This window comes from Cavia porcellus, unplaced genomic scaffold, assembly GCF_034190915.1.
Source record: "Cavia porcellus strain 051 isolate PalLab524CR breed Dunkin Hartley unplaced genomic scaffold, mCavPor4.1 scaffold_3, whole genome shotgun sequence".
NCBI lineage: Eukaryota > Metazoa > Chordata > Mammalia > Rodentia > Caviidae > Cavia > Cavia porcellus.
Genome location: NW_026947486.1, coordinates 67,778,772 through 67,802,606, shown reverse-complemented (window position 1 = coordinate 67,802,606; position 23,835 = coordinate 67,778,772). Strand labels below are relative to the sequence as shown.

Genomic DNA, 23,835 nt, shown 5'->3' with positions numbered 1-23,835 from the left:
TTCCCTGATCATGTCTGTGTGCCTCCCACCTAAATTTAGGTGGCCAATCCTAATTTCTCCACTTTACCATAAATTATACCTCAGAGGGAAAGAAACTTATACTTTTGTCTCATCTGTCAAGTGTTTTGTATTTATCAACTTATCTTCATGCCTACAATAATGCTATGTAAAACTTACTATTACATCCCAGCCTTTGACATTCAGAATGGTTGTCAGTTACCCAAATATACAGTTCTTAACCAACAGGAAGGAGATTCAAATTTAGGTGTACCTATTGGTGCTAGCCCACCTTCTGAAATAGCAGCTGGATTCTTAAGAAAGCCTGTGAACAACCTTCTTTCTTCTCGGCTTCATAAATATGTGCATCCCCTAACTTAACACTTTGCTTACCATTAAATTTCAAATTCTCTTACACAAAGTAAAGCTCTCAGTTGTTATAAGTCATTTATGCCTCAATGGGAATGAATTTCAGGCACTTAGGAGCACATTTTAATTTTACAGGAGGATAACACTGAAAAGAAATAAAAGAAAGAAGATGGGACTGTGAAAAGTTAGCTCCCTTCATCATTTTCACAGTCCTACCAGTCTGGAGCATGTGGTCCTAAGATTTTGAGATAGTATTTCTTCATGTCTGTACTTTATGGAAAGCTCTGTTTCTATTACCCCAGTGTCTAGATCTGATTAAAAGTGACCTTAAATGCCACATTGACCCTAGTGCATCGTAGTCAGCAGGAGGCAGCCAGCCTGGGCCGCAGTTGTGGACTTGTAATCCCCGGCCTTAAACACAACTTGCAACCCTTTCCCTTGAGAAATAGACCCTGATGTGCACTTTTAAAATCCTGAGCAGATGGAGGTAGGAAAGCTTATTGGAGAGACTTGGAGGAGTCCCTTCTGCCCTGTCTGGATCTGTTTGCCAAAATAAATGATATGCATCAGGGCAGGGCATTGCTCCAAGGCTATTGAAATTCTGCTAGCAGTCCCAACAGTGATGATGTTTCGGATTAGTTCTGTGAAATGATCAGGGTTAGAAAGAGAGAAATAATGTGTGAGCATCTGGCTGCCACAGAGTACTGATAGGGACCATCCAGGAGGTAGGAAAGGTAGCCTTAAGGCTCCCTTTGGAAATCTCCCTTTGGCAAACAGTGTAAGAGCCATTCACTGGTAGCAGACAGTCTGGTTTGAGTCCCACACCATTTCTACTATCTGTGTGACCCTAGTGTTCTTTCAGCTTCCTCCCCTATGTATAAAATAAATCCAGGATTGAATAGTCCGTAAGGGCCTTTTCTGCTCGAACATTTTGTCACTTCTCTGACACTGATTTGATTTCTTTTTCTTTGTAGTGGAAGAGGCCCACCCACCCACCTGTTTATCTGTAGCCACTATGTTCTTACACTGACCTCTGCTGGTGATTATCAAAAGTGTCGCCTACAGAGTCTCCGGAGCAAAAAATCCAGTTCTCTGATTTATTATAGTACTAAGCTTCATGAGAACACTGGGTACTAAGAAGTAAACCGTGTATATTAGAAATGAGTAAAATGACCATGTGGCTATAAGCACAAAGTAATCATATATTGACATAAGTGACAAAGCAGCCCACAAAAGAAATATCTCCCTCCTTTTCTTTTTCGTGACCTCCTAATGGTACTCTATACCACAGTATAAAAGGACAGTGGATGGGGAAGCTCCTTGTCTGATATTCTCTAAATGCAGGTTGTAGAAGGCCCTGGAACTATGATGACTAGGCAGATCAAGACTAGCAGCACCCCTGGAAGCCTCAAGATAGTCCATGTTCCATTCCCTGCTTCTTCCCTGAATCCAGTCTGAGTGAGAGGTTTCGAGATGGGCTACTGAAGTGATCACCAGTCCAAACACCTGAACCCAGCCCCAAAACACCATGTTTCTTTGAGGGGTGCTTTTGTAAATACCCCATTTGGAAAAAGAGTTGATTTTTTTAAAAAATTCATGAGTTCTTTAAGGGACTTATTTTCAGTTTTCTGGCTGGAACAAAGACAGCAAATTTAGTGTGCCCACCCAGCCAAAGGAAAGGAAGCAGGCCTTTTCTGGGTGAAGTCAGAGATATGTTCAGTCCAACCTTAGAATAACCTCATGCCTATGTTTCTTTGCTTATACTTAATGCTGAGCTTTTGTTTACAAAGGCAAAGGAACAGAGGTGGAATGTGCACCTTTTGTGCCCATGTTGGGTACTGCTCAGTTTCCTCTAGTGGTGTGAGCAGGATGGAAATTAGACCGGCTCACAACCCACTTTCTCAGCAGCTGCTCAATGGTTTATCACGCTTTCCTTCTCCCCGCTCTTGATGTGGGAAAGCTATTTTCCAGAGCTCAGATTTAGATTAAGCATTTAATGACCCAACTGAATCTTCTCTCCTAGTAATAATATCACCTCAGCAGGCCCATCTTGCCCCTGTCCCCCCACCAAACAATGTTCTTCTCCTCAGCAGCTGGTCCTTACTTGCCTCCCATGTTCCAGCCTCAGGCACACTGGCCTTGTCTTCAGTTGAGACATACATGTTCTCCTGAATGATTCTTGATGCTTTTAGTCCTGAATACTGCTTTCCTCCCAGCTGGTTCTCTAGACCTACACATACTTCTTCAACTGCCTGCCCCACTCCCTATGCCCACTTCAACTAGGGCTTATGCAGCCCATGACTCCCCCCCAACACAGGTCCAGTGTAACCATTCTGCAGACCTTCATGGCCAGCTCTGCCTCTGTATTCTTGCAGTGCTTATAGTCTGTTACAGATTTGTGCTGTTTGTTATGACTTGTGTATAAGTCTTCAAAAGTAGGCCCACATGTTTTACTTCCTCACTCATCCTCAACACAACCCTTTTTGAAAGTATGTTCTTTTTCTCTTTAGTCTACACACACACACACACACACACACACACACACACACACCACACACACACACTAAACATATAGATACACATATATTGATTTTTTGTAAATTACAAGAACATTACATAATCAAATTGTTGTAAGAAAAATTCCAACAGTGAGAGACAGCAGTCTAAAAGTCAAATGCTTACCCCTTGCCCCCATCTTTCACAGAAGTAAGTCTATTAAACAGTTTGCAGTCTAGCATTATTTGTAAAAGGCATGGGAAGAATGTCTTTTACTTCTTTTCAAGAGTTCTAGGTCTTCATAAACTTGATTCTTCATTGAAAATTATATTCCAAAAGGCCAGCGCAATTAGTGCCCACGTGGATCTTTAATATACAACTTTAGCCACTGTATAAGGCATCTGTCCTATTTTGCCCCTTTAAAAAGTGAACCTTTATATGAATAGTACAGGGCATGTTTAATGGACTTTTTCAGAGCTTTTCACAGATTTGTAGGCAATTACAGATAGTCAGTAAAAAGGCCAGGAGGTGGAGATGGGAAGCATTTATGAAAATAAGCTTTCTGTCTCATATGGTGTTGTGTTCTCTGAGAGGTAATGTACATTAGTAATGGTTTTCACTTTTCTGCCAAGAAAATTCAGCCCCTACTGGGATTTGTTCTAAATGATAGTCCACCCTGCCTGTGTTTCACCCACTGAGGTTAATTCTCAGTCGCAGTCTGCTTTAAAATGTCAGCCTGAACTCTCAGACTAATTGTTACAGACATTTTATATCCAGGGCATTCAAACTCCCCAGGCCTCTCCCTCTTGCCTCCATAATTGATACTTAAATAGATTTCTCAGGCCACTTGTATTTTGCACATTCAACACTATACAAATGGGTCATATATAGGAAGAAAGAGCAAGTAAACAATTACTGTGTGTACAAGTGTGTGTGTGTGTGTGTGTGTGTCTGTGTCTGTTTGTCTGTCTGTGTGTGTGTGTGCTCCCTGTATGTTGCCTGATACAGTGATGGAGTTCTGATATTAGTCAACACAGATTAATTTTGACAAGTTGATAAGCTCATGAGTTTTCCCCTCTCTGGCCTCCTGGGGCCATATTCTTTAAGCACAGTCATTTCCAACCTTCACTGCAAGCATGTGGTTGGCCATTTGGATTTATAAAATGTCACAATGTTCTCCAGAATTCTCTTCTTTTACTGTTTTGACAATCTGATGAATGACCTGGCATTAACTTAAGAGAGGACAATATTATCCAGCCTGAATAACTAATCTCCTAAGAAGTACAAAGTTGAAGGATCTTGGTGCACATGAATCTTATTAAATGTGCTTATAAAATATGTTCTATCCAAATAAGCTTAGCAGTCCCTAAAATAGCTTTTCTGATCCATGTCTGGAACTTTGGCATGCCTCACAGTGTCTAAGCCAAAATTATTTAGTGAAGTGGTGACAGTGTTCTTTGTGCATGGGAAAATGGAAAGTGTTGATGTTAAACCTTCTATTGGCTAATTATATACTCTTTTGTCTATCTTAGGGGAGACCAGGACCAATTGGAATTCAAGGTCCCACTGGTCGTGAAGGATTTGTTGGACCTACTGGTTTATCAGGGTTGAAAGGAGAAAAGGGATTTCCAGGCCCTCCAGGTCCATATGGCACAAAAGGTGATAAGGTAAGATCATCACGGCTTGGTTTTTCTGTAGTACATGCCTGCATGTATGAGAGTCAAAAACTGTTGATCTCAATTCTACTTATTTATGAAAACCATATTGTTTCTGAATACGTTAGTACTATGCTACCTACTTTGATAAGAGAGAATCTCCATATCTCATGAGACTTTGCTGTCAAGCAGACTGTAAAAAAAATGTATTAACTACTTTCCAGATGAGTAGGTCCCCTGTGGTGAGAAATCATGTGACTTTGAGTGGGACATAATCAGAATCACAGTGGGCTAAGCAGTAGAAATTAAGAATCCAAGAAAAGAGACTGAGAAGCAAGAGGTCAGAGTGTTTGAAAGCAATCTGGACTACAAATATATGGAAAGAGCTCCAGAAAAGAAAGTGATATGTAATGGTGGTTGCTAGCCAGCTGAGTTTAGCAGCTCAGTTTATATTCCTTCCTTATTTTAATCACTTTCTGTTAACCTTATTGGTGAAGGAGAGATTCTCATTCTAGGGTAACGGGGATAACCCATTATCACACAATCCCTAACACTGGACAGATGAAGTTGATAGTAGTATATTAGTAACCGGTTATACTCACAGTTCAGAGACCTGTTCAGAGTTCAGACTTTACATGTGTGCTCTGCACACATGTAAGGTCACACAGAGGTTGCACTCAGAAACACAGTGAATTAAGAGGCTATGGGATGCATACTTTTTGGTGTCAGGATTGTAGAATGCTTGTGGCTCCTGAAGGTAGATGTGGTCTGTCTTTGTGAGTAATTCAATGTTCCATAGGGAACTAAAACAGCTATTTAGGGACAAGCAAAAACTATTCCTGTTCCATTTGGTAAGCAGAGTTATTTGGCTAAAAGACCTTATCTGAAGGAGCAGAGTGAAGAGGAAATTTATGGTTAGGTTATTTATAATCCTCCTAGTTTTCTCCAAATGTCAATGCAATATTGTGCCTTAATTTTAGGACTTACATTATTCTGCCAAAGAACTGGTCTCAGAACATACAATACCCAAGGGGAAGATACAAAACTCTTCTTAACAACTCAGGTCTTTCAACTACATAAGCTGATCAAATTTAATGACCGCCAACTAGATATATCTTACACTTCTATTCCTATTCTTTTTTAGGGTCCCATGGGAGTTCCTGGCTTTCTTGGCATTGATGGGATTCCGGTGAGTATATCCACAGAAGTGTTTTTAATATCACTCTCTAGATTCTTCCTAATAACTCAGTCACGTGGCCTTAGTGACATCCTTTCTCATGAAAGCATGCTTAGGGTCCAGTAGTAAGATATGTGTGGTGTGGTTTGAAGGCAGTAGTCACATATTTATCCTTAGATTCAGGTACAGGCAACCTAAGTCAAATGGTTGTGTGGTAGAGGACCATATGTGTCCATGAAAAACCATTGATATCTTAGCCAAATAAATTAGATTTTATGGGTTGAGGGGGGCCTTTGATTGTAGGTGAGGGGCTGGTTCTAAGATGTAGAAAGATAGCCACATAAAAGAATATAACTGTTCATTATACAAAAATTAAGAAACACAAAATTAGATAGAAAAATCCTTCAGGATAACTTGGTACATTTTGTTTCAATACTTTGTTCTCTTTAGCCTTATATCATTTCAGAGTAAATTTCTCTTTAGGTTTTACAAAGTGACCAGTCCAAAGATCACTTAGAGGCAGCCTCTTTCCTTCATCCTGTCGCCCCTGCTCTGTTGGAGATAAGTGGAGATGTGGAGCTTTTGGATATCTCCTTTTCCTATTTCATCCAGCCTAATTCCTTACTTTCTCCACTTTCGTGCTATCCCACAAATAAGCCCACTGCTGGAGCTTCACCTGCTTTTATGTGGCACTTACTATTTTTAATTCTGTCGTTTGCCACTTCTCTCTATATTTAATCCATAGGCTGAACATATTTGTCTGTAACAGTAGTTTTCTATCGTGCTTAAGGAAGACCACACTCTTGTACGGAAGATCAACATATAGAAGAGAATGCAGCTTGTCCATTTGAGGGAGGCCCTAGAGTCCACCTTTATTCTTACAACAATCTCTAAGAGTTTCTTCTGGCCCTTATGAAAGCACAGTTTGGGAAACCCTAGGATAAAATACTTTTTGTGTTATGCTACATAACCATTTAGTATAAAGGAAGAGAGTTCCAATCTATAGATAATTCTTGACCACCTACTATGTGCCAACACTCTATGCGGACACAGAAGAAGCATAAAACTCTTTCCTCAACGATGTTATCACTTGATCTATTTCTTCCAGAATTGATTAGTCATTTGTGGATTTGGAGACTAGAAGGCTCATTTCCGTTTGCTATATGTATCAGCAGGTCACCCTTTATATTTCTACATTGCATTCAACTAAAGTCTGAAAATGCCCAGAATTAGGTTAGTAGGAAAATAAAATTAATGAAGTGTGACACTTCTGAGAACCAGGAGGAGAGACAAACGCAAACTGGAGGCAGCCTCTGCCATTCCTACTACTGTCACCAGAGATGAATGGGTGATTTAGAGCCTGCAATGTTAATATCTAACCTCCTGCAGTCTGTTTGTAAGGGAAGCTATAAGGAAGTACATCTTATGAGATCCTTGTTGCCAAATCCAAACTTGAACCTCCCACCCCACTCCACATCACAGTCCAGGTGAGCTTCTCTGCTTTCAACTTACAGCCAAGACAGCTCTAGAGCTTGAAGAAATTGATCACTTCTCTTAGGAGTTTCATCCTTTGGAAGAAAAAGTTGTAGCTCTTTGGACTCTTCCAAATGAGCTTGCTGCTGCCAGTAAACACTCCCATCCCTTTCCCTGGGTTCTGTGAGACACCGAAGTCCTAAGAGTAAGGAAAACCCTTGGCAGTGGGTCTGCCTGTTGTCTTACCTTGGTTTATCCCTGCTACCAGCTGAGAGAAAAACAACACCTAGAAAGTTTGCCTAAGCATATTTTAGAGTGGTAGCTATGATCCCAATAGAAAACAAGTATTGCATCTAAAGACTTTAATTAAATAGGTTTAATGAATAGTACATTTAAAGGCTGTGAGCAGAATGACAGGAAACAACAGTGGATAGTCAAAAAGTTAAAATATAGAATACTGGAAATCTGTAGCTGTGGAATCGCTGTTGTCCAGCAAAGGCTAAGACTATAGAGAAACTTGACTGTTACCAACAAATGTTGGGAAAGAGACAAACCCTGAGTGAAATAAACTGTGCCCTTTCTCATGCTCCAGTTTCCAGCCTGTGCTCAAATACAACTGGAAGACAGAGGGAAAAGGAGTCTGATTGGTACTGTCCATAGAGGTTAGTCACTAAGGACACAGATATGGGAATCATTAGAGCAAAGAAGAGTAACTATCCCAGGTGGTTATAAAGATGAAGACTCTAATGAGCTGCATCAGTTTCTAAAGTACAGCTAAAAATCATCTCTTGGGTTTGCAGAGACACAGATTATAGGGAGTTTATTGCAAAGACAAATCCTGACAGTTCCTTTGGATTTAGTAATCCATAAGTCCAGTAGCCTAGGCTTGCACTTTTGTATTGACAAACTGTCTACTTCCTACAACTGCAATAACAACAAAAAAATGAAATAGAACTCTATGGAGCATTTTATCCCTAAGAATTTTGCTAAAGGTTATTTCCTGTAACACAATAACCCTCCTTATTGATCTGGAATACATATCAAGAACTCTAGTGAATGCCTGAAACCATGCATACAATCTAGGCAACCATAATTTAATGCCTTTTCTACCTTAAAGAAGCACTTATAATGCACTGTGTCATAACTTTTGAAGCTTACGTTTTTACTGTCAAACTAGCAAAAATTTCTTCTTTTTTCACAATTTCAAAGAAGATTTATTCTTACTGTATGTCTTAGTTTCTTTCTTGTTGCTGATACAAAATACCTGACACACACAATTTAAGGGAGGAAAGATTTTGTTTTAAATTAATGTTATTGGTACACTTGATATACATAATGATCATATTCATTATAATGAATTTGTACATGGGTATGATATATCTTGATTTTTCTTTTTTATGCTCATCCATACCTCTCCTTTAAATTCTTCTTCCTCTCTCTGTTTACCAAAACTGTCTTTTTAATTTTTTTCCTTCAATACTCTTTTATCACTTTTCCCTTCCTTCCAGTTCCCTTCTTCCATCCCTTGTTCCCTTTCCAATCTGAACATTTTCTCCTACTCCCCAATATCTATCTTCATCCTTATTTATACTTTCAGATTCTCATACAAGAGGAATAATATATATTTAAGCATATGTGTCAATTTGTTTCACTTAAAAGTATGGTCTCAAGGTACATTCCTTTATGTAATAATGTCTCAGGTTTATCCTTCTTTATGACACAGTAGTACTAAATTGTGTATAAAAATAAATCTTCTTCATACATTCATCTGTTGATGGGCATCTAGGCTGTTTCCAAGATTTAGTTATTATAAGTTGTGTGGCTAAAAACATGGGTGTATGGTATGACACTATTAGGTATTTTAGGATGATTTCAAGAAGGGCAATAGTTGAGTCAAGTGGAATACCTAATTTTAGTTTTTTGAGGAATCTCCATGCTTATTTCCATATTTGTTATACCAATTTATACTACCATCAACAAAAGAGAAGAGTTTCTTTTTCTCCACAGCCTTCCCAACATTTGTTAGTAGTTCCTGTATGATAGCTATTGTTTCTGAAGTGAAATGGAATCTCATGTTGTTTTAATTTGCATTTCTGAAATTGCCACTGAAGTTGAACATTTTTCATATATTTCTTTGTTGTTGGTACTTCTTCATCTGAGAAACATGCATTTACTTCAGATGCTCATTTCTGGATTATGCCTTTAATTTGGGGAATCTGATTTTTGATTATTTTTATTTATTCTACATGTTAGTACTTTGTAAATTTTTTTTCCATTCTGTGAGTCATCTCATCACTCTGTTGATGGATTATTTTGCTGTACAGAAGCTTTTTGATAAAATCTCAGTTGTTCATTCTTTGTAATATTTCCTGTGCCATCAAATCATGGTTCTTTTCATAAAATCTTTCCTACAACTATATCTTCAAGAGGGGAGCTAAAGAGGGAAGAAGGGAAAAGAAAGGAAGTGAGAAGGAAAAAATGATGAAAAGAGAAATTGAAATGGAAACAAAGCTTTTGTACATAAGGAAGAATTGAAGGGTGCAAAGGGAAATGGGAAAAAGAATTAAGGTATATCATGTACAGGTACAAATTCCTTCTAATGGATCTGATCATTATGTGTACCTAAAATGTACCAATAAACTTAATTTTTTAAAAAAAGAATTCCACTTATTCTATCTTCCAGAATATTTAGTATTTCTTTTTTAATATTTAGATCTTTGATATATTTTGGTTTTAACTTACAGCATGGTGTGAAATATGGGTCTAGACTTAATCCTCCCTATGTGGAAAACCAGGTTTCCCAGCACCATTTCACTTTTTTAATTTAAAAAATGAGCAAAACAAAAAGAGAAGAAATGATACAGAATTCCAAAAAAATTAAGAAATCATCATTAGTTGACATATTACATATTTTTACGTTAGAAGTAGTTGTTCAAGTTACAAAGTCAAAGCATAAAAATGAATAGGCAATAAAACAATGACAGCACAAAGTATTCTGCATGATGGAATACCAAAATTTAGTAGTATAGTTCCATCACTATTTCTTAAAGAGACTAACATTTATTCAGTAAGGTGGTTGAATAGGTTTGGAGTTGTTTCTGCATCTTCTTGTCTGTTCCACTGATCCTTGGGTCTATTTTTTTTTTTTTTTGGAAGTACCATGTTGTTTTATCACAGTCACTTTGTAGTATATTTTCAAGTCAGAGAACGTGATATCTTGCCTTTGTAGCCCAGAATTGTTTTTGGTATTCTAAGTCTCTTCTAGTTCCAAATGAATTTTAGGAATATTTTCTGTATTTCTGTGAGGTATGCTATTGGTGTTTGGACTGGGACTGCATTCAATCTGTATATCAATTTTGGAAGTACAAACATTTTTGCAATATTTTTTTCTGCTTACACAAGAACAGAAGATATCTCTCCATTGTTTGATGCCCTCTTTGATCTCCTTTTTCAGAATACTATAGTTTTCAATGTAAGGGTATTGTACCTCCTTTATTAGTTTGATTCCTAAATGTTTCATTTTTCTTGATGTTATTTTGAAAGTTGTTCTTTCCTTCATTTTTTTCATAGTGAGTTTTTTATTTGTGTTCAGGAATGCTATTGATTTTTGAGTGATGACTTTTTATCCTGCTAAGTTACTGAATTTGGTTGTTACATCTAGAAGTCTTTTGGTGAAGTTTTGGGGATCTTCTTTGTAGCCTCCTCCAACCAAGCTTCATCTGTCAGCATCACATTTAGCTATAAACTCATGAGTGTACTAAACCACTGATGGGTACTATGACCCCATGATGCAATTACTTCTAAAAAGCTCCATCTATTAGCACATGAGGCTTTGGGGAGACATTAGATATAAATAATGACAGCACAGATATTATCAACCAAAGTATGTGATATATTTTCTCTGTATGTTAACTAGAGAATATTCATCTTTTCACTTAAAGGAAGCATTTCACAGCTTCCTTTTGGTATATCTGAATTGCCATAATCATTACTCATTTCTCATTTCTCTAAGATCATTATCAAGTAAAATAAACATTATTGGAACACAAGCAGTGTGATACCACTTTGAGAATAAGTCTGATTAATGAGATTGCTACTAACTAATGGGCAGGTAGTGTATGCAAGGTGGATATGTTAGAGAAAGGAAGATTACATTTTGGGTGGTACCAAGTGGAATGGTATATGATGTTTAATTGATTGATTGATTGATTGGCACCGGGGATAGAAATCATGACCTCTCACTTGCTAGGCAGGTGCATATGCCTCGAACTAAATTCCTGGCCCATAATGTTCAATTTAAAACTTGTGAATTGTTTATTTCTGTGGATAATAAAGGATTACAAGTGACTTGAAAAATTAATTTTCGAATATATGACATATTTTCCTCAAATCATTAAGTATATACTTTGCTTTTGAAAGTGTTTAAGGGGAGGTAAAAATCTACCTTTCATTGATCCACCCAAATTTCTGATATTTCAGGTTGCTTCTTTGCTCAATGCCCAACACACAGCTGGCTCTTGATAAATTTAAAAAGTTGTATTCTCTACAAAAAGGGAAGCCTATTTACAAAGAAAGCCCCACTCTGGTAATTTATTGAATATATGTACAATTTATTAATAAGCTGTATGAAAATACTTATTCCCAGCAAAACAACTGCCTCAGTATTGAGTATGGAAAAGAGGAGATAACAGTTCTACAACACAAACAGTAATATATCATGTGATTGTGACAAACTGAGGTTGAAAGTGTGGTTCATGCAGGGCTTGCTTATTTTTGACCAAAAAGCTTTCAGGATATGAGATGTATGGGAGCTACTTCTGCTCTGTTGCTCAAAACCTAGCATCAGTTCCCATGCAAAGTTTTCAGTACAGAAAATCATACCAGACACTCCATGACTGTCCAGTCTAGGGAATCCCACACCTGGCGTGACTCCATGTTGGTAGTAGTTCAGCCAGTAGACAGCTGAGCTTTATTTTAGCATATCTATGTTCCTAGGGAATGTGAAGTTATAGCATCCAGTATATCCCTTCTCTTTGTGTTTACTCTCTTAGGTCTCAACTTGGGTCCTATTAAAGTATAAATCCCTTTGGGAAGAATGTCTTAGAACTGTGATTAGAGACATATACCTAAGTATAAATGGAAAACTGTGAGAGTATATATGATGGAGTTAAAGTAGGAGACACTAAGACAGCTCAGCAGCATATCTGACTTTTCTCATTGTGGTGTTTTTCAGTTAAATGACACTCCTATGGTTGACTCCATCCTTTCTTTTCTATTTTAACAGGGCTACCCTGGACAACCTGGCCCTCGAGGTCCACCTGGCTTGGATGGTTATAATGGAACTAAAGGAGCTGTTGGATTTCCAGGCCCTGATGGCTACCCTGGGATTCTTGGACCACCTGTATGTTGCCAGATCTTTGCACATTAACTTAAATGGCATTGTTTTCCTCTAAATGTGCCTTCTTTCTGTATCTCTGGAAACATCATTAAGCTTCTCAAGTCCTTTGTCCAACACAGGAATCTGTGCTCACAGCACCATAATAGTAAATGTCTAAAGAATAACAATTAGAAAGAGAACTACACTACATTGAGTTGCTTTTTTAATCCTGCTTTGTAATTGGCAATCTTGTTAAAAGAGTGTTGTATATTTCAGAGCAAAACATACACTTGGGCTATTTAATAGTTCTCTACATCAGATGATATTGGAAAATACTGGAAAGGTGCGTATGGAATCAGAAACACTTAAAAAGAACCAAAAGTGTGGCAAACTTATTTTGTACTAGTGGTTCTTAACCAGAAGAGATTTTGCTCTTCAGGATACATTTGGCAATATACATTGACATCACTAGATCACAACTGGGGACATGTTACTGTGACAGGATGCTACCTTCCCCTTCACACAGACACACAAACACACACACACACACACACACACACACACACACACACAGCATCAAAGAATCATTTAGCAGTGTTGTTGAGTTTGAAAAATATTACACTCAAGTTTACCTCTCATCATAACCTTGATTATAAGGTTGATAAGATATTTATTAGATGTGAGTATAACCACCTTAATTTCATTCCATTCATCTAGATCAGGTCAGCTATTTGGGTCTAAAGTATCTACACTAGCCTGTAGTAGATATTATATCCTTGCAAGGCTGATTTTATTTTTTAATATTTTATTTATTTAAAGAAAAAACAAAACAGAAAATAGGTAGAAGTAATATAAAATTTCAAACAAAATATTACCATTAAGAAATTACTAGTTGATAAGTTACATGCTTTCCTCTCAGAAATAGTTGTTCAAGTTACAAATTCACAGCATAAAAAGTGGACACTCAAACATTGACAGTTCAGACCATTCTGTTCAATGATCTAATGGAAACTTAGTAATATGGTACAAGGTTGATTTTATAAGCATTTGGAAAGAGAAAAATAACACATTTCAAGCCCATAGTTAACCTCACTTGAAATAATCTAAATTACTAGGGATTCTGATGTGAGATCTTTAACTAGAAATCATAGCATCCATTAAACAGATTTTATAGCTATGTAAATTAATCGGTATTTCTCTAGAATAGCAGCCCCATTGCCTTCAGTAACCAGGTTGTACCTATGAGAAAGCGAGATACCCAAATAGGCAAAACACAAGCTCCAAATTTGTGTAAAGGACCATGACATCTAAAGACTAAACCAGTATACAGCAAAGAGGTGAGGGCTGTTGAGAAAGTAATAGTCTTATCATGGAATCATTGGTGTGAGTCACAAAGGTCTTTGAACACTGTCATGGCAACAGGCCAGGGAGTAAAATACAAACTCTGTGGCAAGAATGGGACACAGAAAGCCAAAGGAATGCCACCTCTAAAGGGAGAAGAGATATATTGAGGTAATTAGAATCCCCTTGACAAAGGACAAGAGTAGAAACCTACAGCACAACATCTGTCTGGCAAGCACAAGGTTCTGAATTATAGTCCTGGTACCAAAAAACAAAAACACAAAAAAGAATAGAAACCTAATCCTATCTTTAAACCTCATCTTAGGCCTAAATAGGAATTTTAGGATGTATTTTATTAAGTTGAACCTTACTCTATGCTGAATTACCTGGGTTCTATTCAGTCAGAATCTAGAGCTTCTTTGAAAATAATAGTAACTGAAACAAAAAGGGGAATGGGCAACATCGGAAAGAAATTAGTGTATACTTTTAGGAACATGTTTTCCTTTTATTGTATCAATTATCCTTGAACTCATGAAATCCATCCTTCAAACAATTGTTTGGTCCCCAAACTTTAGCCCTATCCTCATTATAACCTATCTTCCCGTTAGACTAGATGTACAAACATTGATTTTCCCCAAAAGGAAAAACTGCAACAAATATTTGGCAGCATCTGCCACCAAGATAGCAAAAGATATCTAATTTAAAGATGGGGATTGCATATTTTGCTTTCCATGTTAATGACAATGAGACCTAACCAGCGTCTTACATAGGTGTTGAAGCTAAACTTGTGTGATAGAAGTGCAGATGAAGGTGGTTTCATAGGTATGTCTTCGAAGTGGTCCCTGTAAGCTGACCCACAAAGGGTACTTTGCCTTCCTGTTGACAATTTTTACAACTTAAAGGTATTTTTAAAAGAAAATGCAAAAAAACAGGCATGGTGCTGCATGCCTGTTATCTTAACTCTCTGGAGGCTGAAAGGGAACTATTGTATGAGTTCAAGGCCAGTTAGGGCTACCATGTAAGTTCAAGGCTGGTCTGAACTACAAAACAAGACTCTGTCTAAAAAAACAAACAAAACAATGTGTGGAAAATATAGGACAGATTCTAGATATGACCTATAAAACCTAAAGTATTTAATGCTTGGATCTTTGCAAAAAAAATTGTTGGCTTTTGTTCTCCACAAAGGCATGGTCAGTGACTCAGACCTGTGAGAGATACAGCAGTAAAATCTAGGCTTATGAATTGCATACATTTTCTTAGACCAATGTTCTGAAATCTTCTACTTTTTAACTCCTCTACAGACTTGCGTTGAGGGTGAATGAATGAAGATTTCTTTGACCTTTAACACAGATGGTCTTGCCTTAGAATAAACCATATAATTTCAAATTTTTGTTCCATTCTCCCTCTGACCAAATCGTAATACTAACAAAATATATGTATATCTTTAAAATTTTATCTTATCATTTTATTCAGGGGCCTCCTGGTCTGAAAGGTTCAAAAGGTGAACCCATTTTTTCCCATGACAATTTCATAGGAATGAAGGTAAGAGCCTTTAAAGAAGGTAAGAGCCCTTAAATCCAACAGTTGAGTAGGCTGTAAACTGAGTTCCCCCAGATTGAAGCCCACACTCAGTGCAAACATTTCCAGAACTAGAATCTGTCTCCAAGGAGCAGACTAAGCTGTAATTAAGAGGATCTAAAACTATTTGTGGTGTAAATACTGACAGAAACATTGGCAAATATTCTGGCAAAGAAATCTACTTTGTAGTGTCTAGACTAAAAATAATGAAATAAGCATACAATTTTCATGGGTCTTTGTTATGGCTGTGTCTAGTTGTCCTCCTGAAGCCTCATGAGGTCATAGGCAGGAATTTGCACAGATGATTGGATGGAGAGTGCATGATGCTGGGATTAAAACTGTGTGATTACTAAATTAGACCACTGCATGGTTTAGCATAGCTCTGGGAGTGGATAATATATGTACTGTATCAAGGATGTGAGGCTGAGATTGATTCATGATGCCATGCTAGGATTAAAGGTGCCCCACCCTGGACATGAGTGTTACCCACCCTAAGGGTGGGTAGCCTGGATAAAATATAAGGAACAGAAACAGGGCTGCTGTCATCACTTATTGCTCGCTACCTTGCTGCCTCCTGCCAGCAATGAACTGTTCCTCTTCTACCATTTTCCTCTGCCATGTGACACCCTGCTTTAGAGCCAGCTGTTATGGGCTGAAATCTCTGTGAAATGTAAACTAAATAAACATTTCTTTCTCTATCTTTGGGTGTCAGGTATTTCATCTCAGCAATGAGAAAAAGTAACAGCGACAAGTATTATTTTCTTTGACAAACTAAGATATTCCTTAGAGGAAGACACTTTTGTCTACTCTGGAATCCTTCATGTCTGTACATCTTGAATCCAATCCATGTATGTCTCTGCCACTCAGTATGGCCACCAATACAAGATCATGACCCTACATTTTTTTCCTTGCACACTAGCCTATCACCCTAACTGAGTTTTTGAATGTCTGCATATACATGGCCATCAGGTCTGCAGCTGCCTTGAACTTTCCTTTATTATTCACAACAGTCTGTGTTCTTATGATTATACTCTCAATGTATGCTGCCTGATATCCTGTTGGGTCTCAGTAAACCCTGGCTCCAAACAGAGCCACTGCAGAATAGGAGAGAAGCCCATCAGTTTCCTGTTAGCAAATGGAAATATATATGCCCAACCGCTGAGAGGAAAGTACAATTTTCAGTCTTCCATCCATGCACAGAACCAGGTGACTGGAGACATAAACTCTCAACATGACAGAGTGCTGTGTATCAGCTACTCAGCTTCTACAGCACAAAGTGTCAAGAGTATGAAAAATAGCAGCCTGGGAAGAATCCAAAAGGCGTGCGTTAGAACCATGAGGGAGGTCATTTGAGGGCCATGGGGAGGAGAACAAAAAGCCAGCCACTTCCTGTGAGTCAGTCCATATATTGGTCACAGGGAAGAGAACCAGATGCCATCCCCTTCCTGTTAGTCAGTGCCCTTCATGACCACAGGGAGGAGAACAAGAAGCCAGCCACTTGTGAGTCAGCGCCATTCACAGGCCAAGGTGGGTAGGGGGAGGAGAACCAGATGCTAGCTCATTCCAGCATGTGGACTGAGAGGCAAGAAGAACCAACTTCTCCCCGCAACCCCCTTGCAAGTGACCTGCTAATCTGGAGAAACACAAGCTCAGATGATAGCTATTGAAGTAAAATACATCCTCATGCTTGGAGCATTTAGTATTTCATTGACTTTACAGGACTAAAGACAATAATCTGATCACCTATGTAAAAGCTAACAATATGCAATATAGCATCTATGGGAGATCTCCTTCTGAAGGTGGTAGCCATTGTTAATTTTCTATTATCTTGTTTTAAATTCCTATATCAGTTTCATTGTTTTGCTTTGGTTTTATTCTGTTTTGTCTTGTTTGATTTTATTATATCTGTTGGCATTGGCAGCTATTTCAAAGATAACAAGATATGGTAGCCACTTTGGATTTAATATTATCTTGTTTTGAAGTCCATTCATTAATTTTTATTGGTTGTATCCTGTTCTGTTTTGTTTGACTTTACTATGTCTGATGATATGGGCAACTATTTTGAAGACAGCAGGAGGCATTATGGTAACCATTGTTGGTTTCCTATTATCTTGTTTTGAAATCCTGTATCACACTGTTTCTGTTTTGATGGGCTTTATTCTGTTTTATTTTGCTTGGTTTTATTCTCTTGAAAATTATTTATATATATATATATATATACAGAGAGAGAGAGAGAGAGAGAGAGAGAGAGAGAGAGAGAGAGAGAACCATGAGGGAAAAAAAGAAAATAGGATTCATTTCTATAGAATAAAACACTTAACCCAACTATAGCAGCTGTGTAGCTGCTCTGACAGGCAGCAAAACCATCTTTGTGCCTCACTGAGAAACTGAGGCCTGGCCTGGACCAGAAGACGCTTGTACAGTCAGAAGCAGCAGTGAGAACACCAGACACTGTTTCCTGAGTGCCCCCCGCCTCCCAATCCGCCATTGGAAAGTGAACTAGAAAGCCACTTTGCACATGGCTGCTCAGAAAAACAGCAGCAGGCAAACAGGACCACCATTCCATCCTATTTTAAAAGGCTTAGGACTTAAACCTCTGTAGTAGAACAGCTCTAGGTTTGTTTCACTGCCAACATCCACAAGTTGAAAGAGGGAAAGGTAGTGTGGTCACAGCAGAAGGTTGGTAGTTAGAGAGAAGACTGTGGGAGTTTTCCCAAAATGTATGAACTGGAACCATCTAGACTCCATTCTGCCAGGGAACCAAAAGCCAGTATTACCTGAGCTACAATGGACTGGAAGCATGGTCTTGATCTGCAGCCAGCAGTGCAAGAAGGCAAGTGGCCTTGGCCTGTGGTAGGACAAGGGTGTCCTTCCACTTGCCCTGTGACCAAGAAGGTGAGCAACCTTGGCCAGCTATAAGTCAAGGGCACCTCCACCTGCCCTGCAATAAGAGGCACAAGCAGGAAAGTGGCCTTGGCTGGTGGCAAGAAAAGAATACTATATGCCCTATAGCCATTACACAAGAGGAATCAGTGATGTGGCCAGGATCAGCCCTTCATCCAGCAATAATGCTGCTGAAGACAGGTGGGGTTACTCAGTACAGATTCTGGCTCTGATTAGGATACTAACACAGAACCTTGAACACCAGAGGAATTTTACCTTTGGAGAGGTGTTTTTGTTTAGGTTTTGATTATTATTGTTTGGCATGTTTTCTCTTTTCTTTCTTGCTCACTTCTCCACAGTCTTTCTTGATCTTCTGATATTTACATGTGAATAAAAATTGTCTCAACTCTTTCTAGTTCATTTCAATATTCTCTTGTTTTCTCCTTCATTTTTTCTCCCCTATCCTCTTCTCCAGTTTCTCAAAGTTTGGATGAATATCCTAGTCCTTCAGCCTTGCTTCCACTGTATTTCTCTTTGCTTATTGCTCTCTTTGGTTCCCTATCCCTCCTAAGTTCCCCTCCCCCCATAGGATAAAATCACTCTAACAGGGGGAAACTCACTGTATACAACCCTGGTCTATGTTAGATGCTGTTATAAGACTATAGATCTTGCTCCTAAGGTTAGAGATAGCAAAGTAGCAATTACCACAGATGGTGAATTTCTAGGCTGTGTTGATGATATTGTTATTGCTAATTATACTACTTTAAGCAGGAAGCTATTGGTTGTTATAATCAGTTCTCCACACTTGCATGACAATCCTGTGATACTATGGGGTCGTACTCATTACCATAGTCTAGTACCTTAGGTATGGGAGCTGAGACAAATGAATAGAAACTCTTCATTGCTAATAAATTGAGAAGATAGGACCTTGGGATAGTCACAAACACCAACACCCAGTTACACCTGGAAGATATCTTGAAAAAAACATAGATTTGCTGGGGAGGCTTTGATACTAGTAATAAACTTTCCTAAAAAAAGAAAAATACAAACAAAAACGTAGAAAACAAATTCAAATTAAAAATAGAAATTAAGATCCAGAAGGAAAATGTAATCCCAGTCTTCTAGCCCACCCAGGACAAAACCAGGGAATGAGAGAGTAACTCAGAAGCAATCCACCTGAATCTTATGGAATGACAGCAGCAGAAACAAAGCAATATATACATGAGATTGTAGATGAAAGCAAAAAAATAATTTCACAAGTTAAATAATAGATGACAACAATAATGAAGGACTTGCTCGATAAATCTAGAGAAGACATAGATTTTTAAAAAATAGAAGAACATCGAATAAATGAAGGAATCTATGAATGCCCAACATAGGAAAGAAATGGAATCCATGAAATATAAACAATTACCTAGGATTTTCAAAGTTCCATCAATGTTTCCAAAACTGTATGAAAGAAGGTAAAAATAGAATATCAGACCTAGAACACAGGATCATGGCTAACAACCACAAAAATATCTGTTAAAAACAGAAAGAGGCAATGAAAAATAATCAACATCTGCAAGATGATGCAATGAAAAACAACATGAGATTGGTTCGAGTCAATGAAAAAGGAGTCCAGACAAAAGATATAAAAAAAAAAAAACTGTAGAAGAAAACCTCCCAACATGGAAAAAGAATTTGCCATATGAATTAGAAATATACAGTGAACTTCAATTAGTGATGAGCTCTATCGGAACTGGGTATGACCTGTCAGCCTCTACATTCTCTCCTTGTGGAAGAGTTTTTCAAGTTGAGTATACTATGAAGACTGTAGAAAATAGTAGTACAGCTATTGGGATCAGATGTAAACATGGTGTTGTCTTTGGGGTAGAAAAATTAGCTCTTTCTAAACTTTATGAAGAAGGCTCCAACAAATGACTTTTTAATGTTGATCGGCATGTTGGAATGGCAGTAGCAGGTTTGCTGGCAGATCTAACTTTAGATCTAACTTTGGCTCACATCCCACTGAAACATCTTGCAGACAGAGTGGCCATGTATGCCCATGCTTACACGCTCTACAGTGCTATCAGACCATTGGGCTGCAGTTTCATGCTTGGGTATTACAGTGTGAATGATGATGCACAACTGTACATGATTGAACCTTCAGGCATTTCATATAGTTATTGGGGCTGTGCTATTGGCAAGGCCCAGCAAGGCAGAAATAGAAAAGCTTCAGATGAAAGAAATGACCTGCCATGATGTTGTTAAATAAGTTGCAAAAATAATTTACACAGTACATGATGAAGTTAAGGATAAAGCGTTTGAACTGGAGCTCAGCTGGGTTGGTGAATTAACTAAAGGAAGACATGAAATTGTTCCAAAAGATATAAGAGGAAAAGCAGAGAAATATGATAAGGAGTCACTGAAGGAAAAAGATGAATCAGATGATGATAATATGTAACATTCACTTCAGCATCTAGTCTGCTTTAAATTTCTATGGCAGTTCCTTGTAACTATTTAGTCCCTGGATTATACATACCAACTGCTGAATTTTCATTAAAACTTTGTAACAAGTGAAAAAAAAAAAACTTCCAACCTAGATTGATACATCCTGCAAAATTGACTTCCACAATTTATGGAAAAATAAAATACTTCCCTGCTTTAAAAAAAAAACTGAAGAAAGTCATGACAACTGACCCACTTCTATGGAGGAATTTTAAAGATATTCAAGATATTGTAGAAGGAGATAAAAGAATTCCAAAAGTAGCAACAGAAACAAGCCACCAGGCAGGGAAAGCAATTAAATGGAGTGGAACACAGGAAACCATCACTAGTAAAATAACATAATAAGGACAAGCCAATACATATCAGTTAAAACCATCAATGTAAATGGTCTCAATTCTTCGATCCCCGGTACCAATAAAAAGGAAAAAGACAAAAAAATGGTCTCAATTCACCAATTGAAAGAAATAGCCTGGCATAATGGATCAAAAAAGAAGATTCAACAGTATGCTGCATTCATGAAACACATTTAACTCAAAAAGAAACCATATACTGAAAGTCAAAGGATTAAAAATAATACTCCATGTGACTGGAACCAAGAAAACAAGAGTAGCTATTCTATTTGCACTCAATGAGAACTTAAAGCCAAGATTTATCAAAAGAGACAAAGAAGGTCAGTACATATGTGTTAAGGGAAAGCTCCAAGAAAAGAGAACCATCATAAATGTATGTGCACCAAGTACAGGTGCACACAACTATGTAAAACAAATATTAACAGGCATTAAAAATCAAATAATCACTAACACAATTGGAAAGGGGACCTTAATACCCCAGTATCACAAAGAGATGGATCAACTAGACCAAAAATTTTAAGAACTATATCAGCACTGAACCAAACCTGTGAACAAATGGACTTACTTGTTGTCTACAGTGTTCCACCTTTTCTCAGCAACACATGGATATTTTCCAAAATAGAAACATACTATCTCAAACAACATGCTTAAGGAAATGCAAAAGAATCAAATTTCCCATGCATATTATCTGATTGTAATGCAATGAAATTGGAACTCAATGATAAAATAAATCACAAAAACTCAAATACATGAAAATAAAATAACAACCTACTGAACAACCAGTGAGTTACAGATGAATTAAACAATGCATCCAGTTAAGTGACAGTATTGATACGACATACTGGAACATACGGGATACAAGGAAAACAGTCTTAAGAGGGAAATTAATTGCAGTAACAGTTACATCAGGGAAACAAAACAAGATGCAGAAACAACTTTAAACTCTCTCAGTAATGTTATCTTTAACAAAAGGAGCCAGACACATTCACTGGAAGAAAGGTAGCCTCTTTAGTAAATAGTGCTGGAAAAACTGGCTTTCCACACGCCAGAGAATAAAACTAGACATTTGTCTATCACCATGCACTAAGATAAAATCAAAACTGATCAAAAATCTGTTAAACACAAAAACACTAATCCTGCTAGAAGAGAGAGTTAACTAGAACTCTTGAAGATATAGATGTAGGCAAAGATTTCATGAATAATGCCCCTATCAAATGGGAAATAATACAGAGATTCGACCACTGGGATTGCATCTTATCAAAAAGCATTCACACAGCAAAAGAAATCACCAACCAAGTGAAAATATAACCCACAGAAAGGGAAACATCTTAGTTGTTCTCCAGACAAGGGACTAATATCTAGAATATATAAAGAATTGAAAAAAATATAAGAACCCAAATTTAAAGAACCAGTCAAAAAATGGACATCTGAAATGAATAGATACTTCTGACAAAAAGTACAAACAACAAACAAATGTATGAAAAAAATGTTCAATATCACTAGTCATTCAAGAGATGCAAATTAAAGCAATGCTGCTATTCCATCTCACCACAGAAAAATGGCTATTGTCAAGAAATCAACCATAACTGCATGTATATTTAAGTGTATAAGATAGAAAATGGTATCACAGAGTTTTATTGGATCATTGAACAGAACTGTTTGCAGTATCATTGTTGGAATGTCCACTCTATAAGCTTTAATTTTGTGACTTGAACAATTATTTCTAAGATGACAATATGTAATCCATTAACTAGTGATTTCCTACTGTTCATTTTTTTCTTCTGTAAATCTGTATAACTTGTACCCTTTCACTGTTTTTTTTCTTTTCTCCTTAAATAAAATTTAAAAAAAATAAAAAAATAAAAAATAATAAAAAAAGAAATCAACCGATAACAAGTGCTGTTCAGTCTATGGGGGAAAAGGAACCCCTCACCGCTATTGATGGGAGTGTAGACCCATGCCAATGCTCTGTAAATCTTTGTAGAGAAAACTTAAAAACTAGGCTGAGAGGTTTCATTGGAGCCATCTTTTATCTTTCTGGATATCTTCCCAGAAGAATTGAAAACATCATACCACACTGATATATGTGCACCTATGTTTATAGTGTCACAGTTTGTGACAGCTAAATCTTGGTCACAACCCAAATGTCCGACAACTGAGAAACATAAAAATGCGGTGTTTTGTTTTATTTTGTTTTGTTTTTACAATGGAGTACCGCTCAGCCATAGGGATAAACCTGAGACATTTCTAGGCAAATGGATACACTTTGAGAACAGACTCTTAAGTGAAATAAATTGGACACACGTGTAAATATCATATTGTTTCTCTGGTGTGAGAAACTAAAAGTGTAAATAAGAACCAAAATATACAATAGATATTGTGAAATAAATTGTTCCAAAGGAAAGGGAAATTGGGGGAGGAAAAATAAGATAAAATAGGATAAATTAGAAACAATGTTTTATAAATAAGGAAGGGAGAAGGGGTAAGGAGAGGGCAATGAAGGGGAGGGCATGGAAAAAAGTAGGAACAGAAGCATACCATGTATATGTACAAGTTCCCATGATGAATGTGATCATTATGTATACCCAAATCATACTAGTAATCTTAATAAATGAAAAAGGTATTAAGGACTATATAGTAGACAGTGAT

At 37.5% G+C, this 23,835-nt stretch overlaps 1 protein-coding gene and 1 pseudogene across 3 annotated transcripts in view; both read left to right on the top strand.

Annotated features, from left to right (window-relative positions):
* Col4a6 (collagen type IV alpha 6 chain) overlaps window positions 1–23,835 on the top strand; it is a 381,091-nt gene that overhangs the window by 291,974 nt on the left and 65,282 nt on the right. For all 3 annotated transcript variants that reach the window (XM_013150206.3, XM_013150205.3, XM_063246264.1), the window contains 4 exons: window positions 4,395–4,529; window positions 5,662–5,706; window positions 12,452–12,568; window positions 15,359–15,427. In XM_013150206.3, coding sequence (XP_013005660.1) covers window positions 4,395–4,529; window positions 5,662–5,706; window positions 12,452–12,568; window positions 15,359–15,427 — 366 coding nt within the window. The remainder of the gene's footprint in view (window positions 1–4,394; window positions 4,530–5,661; window positions 5,707–12,451; window positions 12,569–15,358; window positions 15,428–23,835) is intronic.
* Window positions 19,631–20,919, top strand: LOC100723443 (proteasome subunit alpha type-3-like; annotated as a pseudogene).